Raw genomic sequence first — 13,963 nt, 5'->3', positions numbered from 1 at the left:
ATTGTTTTGAATTTTCCAGTAATTACATTTAATTAGTTGGCAAACATGTGATTAATGCAGCTTTTGCCTCTTAAAACTATAAACTAAAAAAGTTAATCTTCGTCTACTCACCTCGTTAGGGAATAACCAATTCTTTGATTATTTGCCGAGTCAACTCATTATGGAAAATCAAATTGGAGGTTAATTTTAGGCTTACGAACGTGGATGAAACTTGTGGGAAATCCCGTAATTTGGAGGACATAAAGGGGGCACTTTGGGAATAATAAATTGGGAATGTGTGAACGAGTAGGAAATGGAGCGCGCACGTTTATTAATGATTGTGAAGAAGCAAGGGGATAGTGGCTTGCGTATGCAGCTATCTTGCGCCAAGGTGCGCATTTGCCTTTTTCTTTCAAATCCTGCTTTTTTTTTTTTTGCTTTTTTATTTAAAAAACACTCTTAACATCAATCCAGTTTTCTCTTCTTCTTCTTCGGCTTCTTCACTCTATTTCTCTGCTTTAAATAATCTTAGAACCAGCATCTCCCGTGTTGATGTCTGTGCGGAAAATTTTGAGTTTCTTTTGATCAATTTAAAACCCAAATCCACTCGTTATATTGTCTTGTTTGTTTACCCGGAAACGTCAGAGGCATTGAGAATTTAGAATTTGTTTCACTTCGCTGTCGGTTCTACTCTTCATAATGAAATCTCATCTGTAAAGGCTTGAATCCGGTAGTCTGTCTTTTAGTACAATCTCAAATCTTTTAGTTTGAGTTTTGTTTCATTTGTTCATATAATTGTATTGAGATGATTGAATTTGATTTCCAGGTTGATGACAGGATGAATACCAGAGAGAGGACGTCTAAGCGGTCAATGAAAACTCCAGTGACGCCTCAAAAAGTAAAAAGCTATAAACAGTTTTAGTTTATGTTTTTGAAAAAACAGTTTTTACTGTGCTATTCGGTGTAATTTTATTAAGTTTTCACCGAAAGAAACCAAAAGGAAAAAACAAAACCTCTGGCTTCAGTTTCGATGGAGACGCTCCAGAAACTGAAGGCTCCAACAATTTCTAGAAAAAAAGTATGTTTCTTTAACGAGAATCCTATATGGGTTTTCCTAGTATATCTCAAACTTCACTCTTTTTTATGTATTCTCCTTGAAAATTCTCTGAAGACACCTTTTTTCTGTGTTTTTATTTTGTTTTTCTTTCTGGGTCTTACCTCTTTTGTTTCTTCATACTAACTGCTCTGTTTCAATTCAAAGGAGAAGGTGCAAATGCAGGGAAACAAGTTAAGAGATGGTGCAAAAGGCATTATAAATCGTCGAGCTGCTAACAAGGAGAGGAAAATGGCTCTGCTTCAAGATGTATGGATCTTACTTTTTATACTTCAATAATGCACTGATTGAATGCCAAATATAGGATTAAGGGTTTAGTTTACTGATCATTCTATTCAAAATTCTAATTGTTATGAAGGTGGATAAGTTGAAGCAGAAGCTTAGACATGAAGAGAATGTCCATAGGGCGTTGCAGAGAGCTTTCACTCGACCTTTGGGAACTCTCCCTCGCCTTCCTCCTTATCTCCCACCTTCTGTTAGTAATTCACCGTTCCCTTCTCTTCCTCTTAATTTATTTCTTTTTCTGTGATCAATGGCTGAAAGTTTCAGAATTAGATGAAGAAATTTTGTTAAGCAGCTGTAACCTGATTCTTGTAGACACTAGAGCTTCTTGCGGAAGTGGCTGTTTTGGAAGAGGAGGTTGTTCGGCTTGAAGAACAGGTTGTACATTTTAGGCAGGATCTATATCAGGAAGCAGTGTATATATCCTCCTCCAAGAAGAACATGGAAACTTCAGCTGACTTCCATGATCCGTCTGTGAATAACAATTCAAGAGCAGAGCAACCCAAGTCTTTAGCTGGAAATGTGGGTGATTCTGCAACAACCCAATTGCATTCTTTTTCTGGTAAGGTTTTTCTGTTCTCAAAAACAACACGCTTCTATTTATGGGTATGGATTCTAAAAATGTTGTAAAAAAATTTCTTCTTGAGATGATGGGAGGGGTAAAGAGACCCAGTCAAGTGCCCAGTCTTTGAAGAGCAACAAGGAATCAGATAAACCCCAAACAATCAGAACACCGGTGAGAAAACCTGCTCTTGACAGGAAACCAGTGGAGAAGCGTTTAGATTCTCAGAAATTACAGGTATGTAGTAGTGCATTTATTATAATACTTTTCCTCAATGACAATGAACTGAATATGATTTTTATAGAATTTCCAGCAAGAAAAACGTCTACGCGATCAAGATAGTGCAGAAACAACGGCTGTTAGTGTTTCGGATGATAAAATGTCACCAGATAGCCCAAATAAAGTTTCTGAGGACATAGTGAAATGTTTGTCAAGTATTTTCTTAAGAATGAGCTCAATGAAGAATAGAGGCACTATCGAAAATATATCCTACTTGTCAGCATTAGTGTCTCAAGAACATGTTGACGAAACAGAATATAAAGATCCTTATGGAATTTGTTCAGAATTTGGAAGGAGAAATATTGGTCCATATAAGCATTTGCTTGCACTTGAAGCTGGTTCAATCAATCCAAACCGAACATCAAATTCTTTGTTTCTATTACACAGATTGAAGTATGTTTTCTGCAACTGAAGTTCCATTTTTGTCTCAATTGTCCTCTTGTTATTGAAAAAACCTGTGATCATTTAATATTCTGATTCCTCAGGCTTCTACTAGGCAAACTTGCTTGTGTTAACTTACAGAACCTCACTCATCAGGAGAAGCTCGCTTTCTGGATAAATGTATACAATTCCTGCATGATGAATGTATGTTAGCTTCATCTATCTTTTGAACAATTTTCTCTCCATATCTTGTTTGATTCATGTATCCTGGATACCAATCAATTCTTAGAGAATTGAGCCATTGATGTTATGCAGGCAATCCTAGAAAATGGAGTACCGGAGAGTCCTGAGGTGGTGATGACATTGATGCGAAAGGTAAGGACTACTCACAAATTTTCTCTTATAAGTGTGAGATGTAAGACATCTATGAGAACTTGGCTAACTTGGCAAACTCCCTCATTGGAAATATGTATTAACATGAAGATTGTAACTTGGCAAACTCCCTCGTCAAAAATATGTATTAACATGAAAATTGTAACCCCGCATGAATAATCAATAATTATCCATTTCTTGTTCCTCAGGCCATGATAAACGTTGGTGGACACTTGCTAAATGCAATAACCATCGAACATTTCATCCTCAGATTGCCTTATCACTCAAAATTTGTAAGTTCAGTCGCTTTAGCTTCTTGTCAAAGTCTTCTCTAGTCTTTCTTCGGCTAGTTCTTACTCCTGAGTGCTTGACAGCCCTTCCAAAAAGGGATGAAAAACGACGAAATGACAGCAAGGAGCAAGTTTGGATTGGAATTATCTGAACCATTGGTAACATTTGCCCTCTCCTGTGGAAGTTGGTCCTCACCTGCTGTAAGTTGATGCATATAAATCCGATAGGCTTGATTTTATCTTTGTCCTTAGCCTCATCTTCATTCATGAATAACCGTAACATGGTGGTCCCAAATTCGGTGCAATATTAATCTTCCACCTCTTTATATTAATAATTTTTTGATTGAAATCAAGAACTCCAAACTATTGGTGGTACCAATTAATTAGTTAGTACGTATAGTTAATTAATGTCCGACAAAACTATGATTATGTAGCTACTGATTCTTGAATACTGTCAAATGAAGGTACGAGTGTATACATCAGCACAGGTCGAGAATGAACTGGAGGTGGCAAAAAGAGAGTACTTACAGGCTGCTGTTGGAATTTCGTCGAAGAAATTTGCAATCCCAAAGCTGTTGGATTGGTATTTACTTGACTTTGCAAAGGACTTGGATTCTTTGCTTGATTGGATCTGCCTTCAGTTACCAAGTGATCTAGCCAAAGAGGCCATTAAGTGTGTAGAAAAGGGTAATAGTGAGTTTCCATCCCAGTTTGTCCAAATTATGCCATATGAATTTAGCTTTAGGTACCTTCTGTGCACATAGTTTATTTTTGCTTTTTTTTGCATCGTTATGTTTGGAGTCGAGGGTGTTGTATACAGCAATAGAATACAAATCAAGATTACATATATCCGATTTATCTATCGATCAAGCAACATAAGCAGCATACTCCCCATCAAATCATGTGGATACCCATTATAGGAGATATAAGTTTACCATGCATTAAAACATCGCTTGTCATCAATAGAGTGGAGTGATGATGATAGTAGAGGGAAGTAGTGGAAGTATGAGTAAAAGAAAATTAGGTGTGATTACTCTGTCCGGAATTGTACAGAGGTGGTGGGTAATTCATGAGCATTGGCTATAAAGAGAAGAAAGAGGGTTAGAGTTCCAAGTGAAGTAATGAAGGTGGTGAGGCTGAAATTCAAGTTATTGGTGTGAAAACTTCAGAGCTTGTGGTCCAATTTCTTTTTATAAGAGAGAGAGAGAGAGAGAGAGAGGGAGCAATTCACACGCCGCTAATCAATGCCGAGTAACTGGATCTGCCGGCTCATTTCCTAATTTCGGCAAATAAAGCTTTTATGATTGGTTTCCGACTCTCAATATATTTGCATAACCCAAGAAACACATAAAATAGAATTCAAACCCACATCCTCTAAGAGATGTTGGACATATCAACTATGCCATCAAAAGGCTGGTTTATCTTCATGATGTAATATGCAGGAAAAACAATAATTAAACAGCATTAAATTTTTGACGTTAGATTAGCTGCCCAACAGTCTGATTGATGATACAAGAAATTAAAAAGGTTATGGTTGTGCTTTACCAAAAGTCTTAATCATCTAGAAGTCATGAATTAGTCCCAGTATGATTTTCTCGCACGTCTTACCTTATACTAAACCCATAACCAAATTGACTACTAATTTAGTACTCGCCTTTAAATTAGTATTCACTCAAAATCACCCTTACGTGTGTGTGTGTGTGTATAATAAAAGTTAACACAATCAATTAAATATGTAATTTAATAGTTATTATCAGAAAGGGAGAACAAATTGTGAATATAATAAATGGAAGTTATCAATTTTGAAGGTTCTTGTGTAAGAAGAAAGGAACCAAATATTATATTCATAATAATAATAAGACAAACAAATCTTTGCTGAAAACTTTCAACTCTTCCAATAAATACTATATATATATATATATATATATATATATATATATACACACGCACGCACGTACACAACCATTAAAAGAGCTAGCATTATAAAGACTTTAATATGAATTTACCTTACTCTTTGAACAAATGAAGCATGAAATTTCATTTCCCACTAAGTTTTTGATAGATGTTGATATTTAATGAAATTGATATCACGAGAGGGATTTGCTTTTCAAAAGTTACTCAAATCTTTCAAACCAAGTCCTTTGATGAGTATGTTTTAAATTATACAGACACACACCCAATTTATTATACTCATGATATTATCAACACAAAAAACCAGACCTACCCCAAGATAGATACTAAGGTAAATTAATAGAAATAGTGTTTTGTTCGTATTGTATAGGTTTTGGGTTAAATCCGTCCTCTCCATTGCCTATTTTCTTTTATCTTTGTTGCAATTAGTTTATTTGCTTCTCTTTTCGTGAAAAATAAAACTCCATGCAAAAGTTGCCACCTGCAGAGCTGCATATTATATATATATATGCTTATACATATGTCTAATTAAACATGAGAGTGAAAACACATGGATAGAGAGAATGCACGGTGTGTTGTGTGTATTTTGAATTGTGATTTTAGCATTTTAATAGTCAAATATTCATACTTTGATATTTTAAAAATTTTGTATATATTTAAAGAATTTAATTACGAAAATTAAAATTATATAAAAGACGCAAGTTACCTAATGAAAGAACTTTCTCCTTTATGTTTTTTCATCATGTGCTTTATATTTTTCGTTTTAAATATTTTCCAATTTGTCATGCCTCCATTTGTTACTTTCCGGGTTCAGGAACAAAAAAGGGTTTAGCCTTTATATTCACGTGCAAAATTTCGACATTATTAAAAAGTAATATTTGGGGAGTAAGCCACACATAAAAACAAATTTTATTAAATTAAACTTTGATGATGACATGAATTAATTTTCATGTCAAATTCTACACCCGAGTGGGTGACCATGACAGGAATACCCCACATATGACTCCCAATAGCTTATTATTTATGTGAAGGTATTAAATGGCGGCTACCAAGCCACGACTTACTGGTCAACAATCTCTACCTCACCCTCGCTTTCTCTCCCTCCTTCCTCTCTCTTTCTAATTTTCTCTCCTTATATATATTCCTTCTCCTTTTCGCTTTTCCTTACCAACCAAAATGGAGGTGATGGTTTTAGCGCAGGAGAAAATGGAGTTGGATTTCAACACACCCAGATCGCCTTCATACTTGACTGCTCCCCCAACTCCCAGAGGCTATGGCGACTGCTTTTTCAGCGCCCCAACCAGTCCGACCCGCCTGTCCGAGTTCTATCGCCACTTCGACAACTTCTCCATGATCGACGAGACAGACAAGAACTCATATGTTTCTGTACCTTTTGATTGGGAGGACAAACCAGGCACTCCGAAATCACCCAAAGAAGATGATTTCGCTTTTGATATTAGCGGGGAGCTACAGAAGGCGTCTCTCTCGGCGGAGGAGCTTTTTGATGGAGGCAAAATCCGACCCTTGAAACCCCCGCCGCGGCTCCAAATCGACATGCCCACCCCTCTTATTCCATCACCAATAACTTCTCCAAGATCCCCTCTCTCTCAGGGTAGGAAGATGATTCGCGAAGCTTTTTCACCGAGAAAGAAGAAAGACATCGACCCATTTGCTGCTGCCGTCGAAAATAGTACTCGAAACAGAGCAACGCGAGAAAGAGGGAGAGATAGAGGTAGTCAAGGTTTGACAACTAGTTCAAGCCGTAGACATACAAGATCACTCTCTCCTTTTCGAGTCTCTGCATATCCATGGGAGGAAGAAGAAGATTATAAGCAGATTCAACAACAACCCACCAAACAATCCGTACCCTCCAATTCGCTTTCATCAACTTCCTCCTCAAAGGCTTCTTCTTCTTCAAGAAAATGGAGATTTAAAGATTTCTTGCTGTTTCGGAGTGCATCTGAGGGAAGAGCAGCAGGTAAAGATCCATTGAGGAAGTATTCATCGAGTTTCCTGAGGAGACCTGAAGATGCCAAGAATACCAGCTTCCGGTCGACGGAGAACTCTGCATCCGCCTCCGGGTCAAAAAGAAGAGGCCGAGTTTCAGCTCATGAGTTGCATTACACAGCGAACAAAGCAGCATCGGAGGATTTGAAGAAGAAAACATTCTTGCCATACAAACAGGGTATTCTGGGGCGCTTTGCTTTCAGTCCCTCTCTTCATGCGCTTAGGTTTGGATCATTTACACGTTGACGTTCCTGAATCCTGCCTGATAAATCATCTGTGTTTTCTTTTTTTTTTTTTCTTTTTTTCAAATGTAAGAAATTGAAGGCAATTCGATTAATTTTTGTAATTCAACGTACACGATTATTGTCTTGTGTATGTTTATTAACTATATATATATATAGCTGGATATACAAACAAGTAATTATAGCCGTCCGTGCTGTCTTTTGTCAACTTACATCAATCAAGGGATTTATAAACTTGTCTCTTCTCCCTCGCTCATTTGTTTAATTAATCATGTTTTCATAATTAATTATTAGCATTTGTAAAAGTTAAAAGTAAGAATTTTTGTTGAACTTAAATGCAACGTAAGACTTTTCAACCTTCAAAATACCTGATGGTTAACCAAAAATATTTTAAAGTCTGAAAAAAAAAACAACACATGCAACCACGTGTGGAGCGAACATATATAAATATATATATATATATAGGCACACGAAATGCTACTTCCATCGAATTAAACCTGAAAAATGTATTTTGTTTTATGTTTTTAATTATATTAACAAGGTTTGTCAGTAAAATAGGAATTGTCGGCTATTAAAAATGAGTGTCAACTTCATTCCATAAGCGGATGTGGTTCATCGGTATAGACAATTTAGGGGTCGCTTAATGGCCATTATTAATTAGTCTCCTACTGGTATTCTAGTCTTAAATAATTGGTTTTAAAATAATTAGTTATAAAGAATTATATCATAATTTTAAGTTGAAAATGGGATTTTCTCTAATACTTTATTTGGGTTATACCCGCAACAAATTCAGGAGGAAAATATGGGCTGGGTTAGGGTGAAGAAGTCTTTCCATGAAAATGGATTTTAAAAACTTGTAATGGGCTCTGTCTATGCTTTTTAAATGGGTCTAAATGAAAATGAAATAAATTTACATACTTTCTTTTTATAAAAATAAAATAAAATTTCAGTGATAAAACACACACTAATAAGTTACATACTAAAAAATAATACGTATTTAGAATTAATAGTTAATATTTATAGTTTTTACAAATTAAAATAATTATACTGAACTAATTTTTGTTTTATTATTTTATCTTCATTTTCAACCAAAAATATATATATATATATATAATGTTGGTAAAAATCACAATTATACCATTTCAATTCAGTTTAGTATTTTGGTTTTTGGTAAATTTTGTTTTCAGTCATTCATTTTGGTGAGGTAGAACACTACCTGCCGTAAGTAGTATTATTCATTCCATCACCCCTAATGTCTACATGCATGTTACTTCAAAAAAGTACTAAAATGATTATGTATATTTTTTCTATATATCTATTCATGACAAAATATTATAAATGATTACATGTCATCATCACTTTTTTACCTTTTTACCTCTGTCATCGTATTATTTTTATTATTTTCGTTGTCAATTTTTTTATCATTGTCACGTACTTTTAAAATTGTTATTACTATCGCCTTACTACTTTAACTGACCCAGTTACACTGATACGCCTATTAGTATTGTTGTTAATACAGTTACTTCCTCCACATTTGCTATTATTGATCGTTCTTGTTGCACAGTTGTTACAAATTTCTTATTATTATTATCATTATTATCATATCACTGCTACATTCACTTTTATTCTACCACTTTCATCGTCACTATCATTTTTTATATTCTTAATATCGTTTAAAATATTAATATTTTTATTTTTGTTATTATTTTTTTTGTCACTGTTGTTGGAATTATAAATATAACGATTGTAAGAGTTGTTGTAACTATTGTTACTATTATTACAATGGTCACAACCACTATTACTATAGTAGTAAGTATCTATATTGATGTTTTTACAATTGTTATTGTTACTATTACCACACTATTACCATAATTATAATTTGTGGATACGAATTTTAAAACAATAGTAGTATAATTTTAATATTAAACTATTAATTTATTTATTTAATCATTCAAAATGTATAATATAATAAAAATCTTACTTTGATCTTGTTGGACCCAATTTATAATACTATTTATGTATCAAAAGTGATCTAAATACATATTATAATTATTGTTTTTTTTTTTAAAAAAAAAAGTAGATACACAAATTTTTGTGAAAGAAAAAAAAGAAAGAAAGAGAATTCATAATTATAAAAATCAATGCACATGAGTTAGAAGAAGAAGACACCTTCAATGTCTACGAGATAAACATCTAAATGTGAAACCAATTCTTTCACTATTGTTTTATTAGTAGCCATGCTGGAATATCAAATTCATTAGCACGCTTTTTGGTTGAAATATATATATATACACACACTAAAATGATGATATGATACTTGTATTATTAAGTTTTGTATAAATTAATCTCTTTTTTAATTTTTAATTAATTTAATCATTATATTTAAAAAAAAAAAATTATTTAGTCTAATATCTGAAGTGTGATATTTAAAAATTTTATATGTAAATTAGCTTAAACTAATTCACAAATTTAAAAAAAAAAAATCAATTAAATTTAATACACTTTTAATTTTCCAAATCCCCAAAACAAGTTTCCCGACCGTTCTTCTTTCTCTTACTTCTCTCACCTCCCCCATGGCATACATCAAGCTCAAACTCATCTCCTACATCCTCTGGAAATGCTCCTTCTCCTGTAATTTTCTCGTCTTCAGATTAATCCACGAGACCCTTCTCTGGAAAGCAGTGTATCACGACGGCCTGCGCTATTTTCATCGACGAGAATCAATATATTAGAGACGATTCAGGCTTCTGGATTCAGATTACGTGAAGAAAGTATGTGGGGGTTATTTGAACATCTTCGGGGAGCATTTGGGAAGGAGAAAAGTGGAAAATGCTCAGAATGGTAGAAGGAGAGTTATCCGACATGAATGAACTCCATAATTACGACGGCTTCGTCGTTAGCGGCAGCCCTCAAAACACCTATACCAACGATTGCCAGATTCTCAAACTCTATTTTCTCCTCCAAGTCCTAGAAACCGTGGAGAAGCAAGTTCTTGGGATTTGCTTCGGCCACCAGGTCTATATATAATCAGTGGTGAAAATAGTTACAATAGTAAATTACGTGATTAATTAATTTCACGAACATGCAGGTGTTTGTGCAGAGCACATTTTTTATAGCGTGAGAAAATTATCAAAGTTACAGTAACAGATTCAAGTATACACTAAATTTTGAATAAAAGTTAATAATATATCAACCAAATCATTATTTTAGCATGTGTATATTATATATACAAGCTGACCCACTTTTCAATGTTCTTTTAAATTTGTTTAGCAGGGTTTTAATTAAAGTTTAATTATCGTACTTAATTGGATTATTTTAATCTGGACAGTCAGCCTGATGTAAGATTATATTAGCATATCCATCTTTTATATTTAAGAAGGAATAAGAGTATTTTATACTTGATCATTTGAACTTAACTCATCAAATGTAGGGTCAGCATCTAAGAAACATGGTTGAGCTTTTTCTGTGATTTTTTTATATTTAATTAATCATGGCTTAATGATACTTAATCTCTTTTTCTTCCCTTTTTTTTCCCCCCTAAATCCCATTTGTAATTGTAGATAAATCAACAACTATGAGGCCGCAATCCCAATAATAATATACGGACAATGGTTAGAAGGAAGCAAAAAACCAGTTTAAGCTTAAATAATCATTTAGACCATACTTAACCCCTTGATTTAATTTTAATTATTATAATGTCAAACTCAGCTTATGCTAAAGGCTAAAAAAGCAATCCAAAAGAATGCAATAAATTATATGGAAAAGTTTCTATCTTCGTATTTTCAAAGCTTAAAAGTATCAAATTCCCATTAGTGATTGAAAAGCAAATTTACTCTTAAAAAATAATTATGTAGCTAAAAACCATAGGCCGCCAAACAGCCTAAATGGAAGAGTTGAGAAGAGGGTGAAGAATTGACATATAATTAATTATATATTTATTGAGATGGGCTTGGTGATTCAACATGTTTGGTCAGGAGGAAGGGAGAGGGGGGGGCCTGCAGGTGAAAAGTAGAATGGTTAGGATGATTTTCAAAGTTCCAAATCACGTCCAATCACTTGTATTTCTGGGACAGCTATTTGTGTTATCATCAATCATTTATTGCAGTTGTGTTTTCTTTACAAGTACACTTTACTTTACTCAATTATTGTAAGTGAAATACTCATTCACCCTCCTCTAAAATGGTAAAGCAAAATACATTTTCACCCATGGTAACTTAAAAGGCTGATTAGCATTGGGTTCTTTTTTTTTTATAATATAAAAATCATGAACATGGTTAGTCTTACCAGATTTGAGAGTTGAAGGTAGACTTTTGATGTGGGTACTAATTTTTTGTAATGAATTGTGTTTCAAATTACATAGAAACTGGTTTTAAGAAAATGGGTGAGAGTAGAATTGAAAGAGTGTTGTGTGAGAATGCCGACAATGCTTTTTCCCTTTTAAATTAGTCTTGTCAACATGGAAAAAATTGACCTGTTTTGTTTGCACATCCTTGTAATTAAACTGGCATGAAAAGTGACTGCTTGAGAGTATTTAGACCAGAAATCAGTAACTGGAGGGACTCACAGTTGAAAACATGAAAAGACAAGGAACCCCCCCCCCCCCCCCCCCCCCAATTATAAACCAAACTCAAGATTGATAAATCAACAAACAACAAAGAAATATAGAAATACATGCACTTGTCTGTTGCCTTCACTCCAACAAAGCAAAATGGGCTCACAGATTTAAAAGAAAGAAAGTTAGATGAATCTATCTAGGTACCTCAACAACATAGATTAGTTAACAAAATCTCTTAATGATTTTAGAACACATGACAATTACTCTGAACTATGGAGGCGCAAAGAGAGAGAGTTTGAGAAGCAAAAGCAAAAGGAAAAAAAAAGAGGATGCATGGATGGATGAACAGGAGATGTTTTGAGGGAGAGATGAAGTGCACCTTCAATAATTAGTGAGGAGTTGTGATGGGTTTTTTGGAAAAGTATAAAGCAAATGATGTTGATGCGGTATGTGATGATCAGAGTTGCACATGCTAAACCAAACATTACCACTTAACTTTTTTTTTCTCTCTTTTTTTTTTTTTAATCTTTTTGAGCTATTTTTTTCTCCCCCTTCCCTCCTCCTTCCCCCACAACTTGTGGTGTGACCCTTCTCCCTTATCTCATCACTAAACATGGTCTTTATCAATCTCATTCTCTGTTTTCTCTTAACCAACTTGTTCACACTCTCTCTCTCTCTCTCTCTCTCTTTCTTCAATTCCCCACTTCAAAAGATTCCAAGGACAACACAACCACCTTCCCTTTTTCCATTTTTAACCTCCTACAACTTCTATATCTATCTCCTCTTACACCCTTTAAAACGCCAATCTGCCCTTGTTTCTTCATCATTTTTTTACACTCTGAATTTGATCTTTTGATTCCTTCAATCAAATTTCAATAACCCTTTTGCTTCTTCAACTTAAACCTTTACCAAGGAAGAAAACCGGAGTACCCAAAATGCCGTCTGTCCATTCCAGTCCATTTTTCCAAATGGACAACCCGGCAATTCTGTCTCTCCTCCGCCATGGTCCAGGAGAGAAGCGGGCGTCCAAGTCCTCCGGTGGGTTACTCAAGATGTTCAAGCTATTCCCCATGTTAACCTCAGGGTGCAAGATGGTTGCTTTGTTAGGCAGACCCAGAAAGCCTATGCTCAAAGACAATGCCACAACCGGTACAATTTTCGGCTACCGCAAAGGCCGAGTTTGTCTAGCAATTCAAGAAGATCCTCATTGCGTGCCTATGTTCGTGATAGAGCTGCCGATGCTCACCACTGCACTTCAGAAGGAAATGGCGTCGGACATTGTCAGGATTGCGCTGGAGAGCGAAACAAAGACGCATAGGAAGAAACTGCTGGAGGAGTTCGTATGGGCAGTTTATTGCAATGGAAGAAAAGTTGGGTACTCGATCCGGAGAAAGCAAATGTCGGATGATGAGCTTCATGTTATGCAGGTCTTGAGGGGAGTTTCAATGGGAGCAGGAGTGCTTCCAGGCCCAAATGACCAGAAAGAAACGGCAGATGGAGAGTTGACTTACATGAGAGCAAGATTTGAGAGGGTGATTGGGTCTAAAGACTCTGAAGCTTTATACATGATAAACCCAGATGGTGCACAGGGACCAGAATTGAGTATTTTCTTTGTTAGGACTCATTAGCTAATTACTTTCTGCAACACTCAGCCTTCAATACTATATTGTAGAGTAGTACTAAAACATATTTTTTCCTCATGCTTTTTGTTTTTTCTTTTTCTCATAGATTGTGTTAATTTCTCAAGGTTTTTGCTTGTAAATTATTAAAATTAAAATTTTAAAAAGAGACAGTCATCTTCTTTGCTATATATATATATATATATAAATATATAAGCCTAGTTCCAAGGTTTTGTGCAAATTAATTACTTTAAGAGTTGCATAATAAATTATAGTGAGAAAGGGTTAAGCCACTTACTCATACTTGGAAAAGGATTCATGCCATTTGTTCTTGGAGAATTGTATGTAAGCCAAATCTAAGGTTACTTTA

The 13,963-nt window shown here is 34.7% G+C and overlaps 3 protein-coding genes across 6 annotated transcripts; all 3 read left to right on the top strand.

Annotated features, from left to right (window-relative positions):
- Positions 1 to 419: 419 nt before the first annotated feature.
- On the top strand, positions 420 to 4,106 carry LOC110824790 (transcription factor, putative (Protein of unknown function, DUF547)). 4 transcript variants are annotated; one of them, XM_022055314.2, is made up of 12 exons: positions 420 to 709; positions 806 to 877; positions 1,241 to 1,342; positions 1,452 to 1,568; positions 1,691 to 1,937; positions 2,023 to 2,174; positions 2,251 to 2,609; positions 2,702 to 2,801; positions 2,913 to 2,972; positions 3,179 to 3,262; positions 3,344 to 3,460; positions 3,724 to 4,106. In XM_022055314.2, exons 2-12 carry the CDS (start codon positions 818 to 820, stop codon positions 4,021 to 4,023), a joined length of 1,698 nt encoding a protein of 565 aa, XP_021911006.2. In that variant the 5' UTR covers positions 420 to 709; positions 806 to 817; the 3' UTR covers positions 4,024 to 4,106. The 4 variants fall into 4 exon arrangements, with proteins under 4 accessions (XP_021911006.2, XP_021910999.2, XP_021911011.2 ...); XM_022055307.2 differs by having other exon boundaries at positions 422 to 709; positions 2,242 to 2,609; XM_022055319.2 differs by lacking the exons at positions 420 to 709; positions 806 to 877 and adding an exon at positions 921 to 1,057 and having other exon boundaries at positions 2,242 to 2,609.
- Positions 4,107 to 6,323: 2,217 nt separating this feature from the next.
- AR781 (DUF1645-domain containing protein) lies at positions 6,324 to 7,655 on the top strand. The gene has a single exon (XM_022055298.2). It carries the CDS (start codon positions 6,347 to 6,349, stop codon positions 7,421 to 7,423), a length of 1,077 nt encoding a protein of 358 aa, XP_021910990.2. The 5' UTR covers positions 6,324 to 6,346; the 3' UTR covers positions 7,424 to 7,655.
- Positions 7,656 to 12,566: 4,911 nt separating this feature from the next.
- Positions 12,567 to 13,766, top strand: LOC110824737 (MIZU-KUSSEI-like protein (Protein of unknown function, DUF617)). The gene has a single exon (XM_022055260.2). The coding sequence runs from the start codon at positions 12,910 to 12,912 to the stop codon at positions 13,600 to 13,602; it is 693 nt and encodes a 230-aa protein (XP_021910952.1). The 5' UTR covers positions 12,567 to 12,909; the 3' UTR covers positions 13,603 to 13,766.
- Positions 13,767 to 13,963: the final 197 nt, after the last annotated feature.

Source organism: Carica papaya, chromosome 1 (assembly GCF_054855325.1).
Source record: "Carica papaya isolate Zhongbai chromosome 1, ASM5485532v1, whole genome shotgun sequence".
NCBI lineage: Eukaryota > Viridiplantae > Streptophyta > Magnoliopsida > Brassicales > Caricaceae > Carica > Carica papaya.
This window is presented reverse-complemented; position numbering and strand designations above follow the sequence as displayed.

Excerpts from the sequence above, each read along its gene's own strand:
- LOC110824790 (XM_022055307.2), top strand. The coding sequence starts at position 818 with ATGAATACCAGAGAGAGGACGTCTAAGCGGTCAATGAAAACTCCAGTG. Across the intron at positions 1,343-1,451 it reads AAATGGCTCTGCTTCAAGAT|GTGGATAAGTTGAAGCAGAA; the intron begins GTATGGATCTTA and ends ATTGTTATGAAG. Across the intron at positions 1,938-2,022 it reads CCAATTGCATTCTTTTTCTG|ATGATGGGAGGGGTAAAGAG; the intron begins GTAAGGTTTTTC and ends TTTCTTCTTGAG.
- AR781 (XM_022055298.2), top strand. The coding sequence starts at position 6,347 with ATGGAGGTGATGGTTTTAGCGCAGGAGAAAATGGAGTTGGATTTCAAC.
- LOC110824737 (XM_022055260.2), top strand. The coding sequence starts at position 12,910 with ATGCCGTCTGTCCATTCCAGTCCATTTTTCCAAATGGACAACCCGGCA.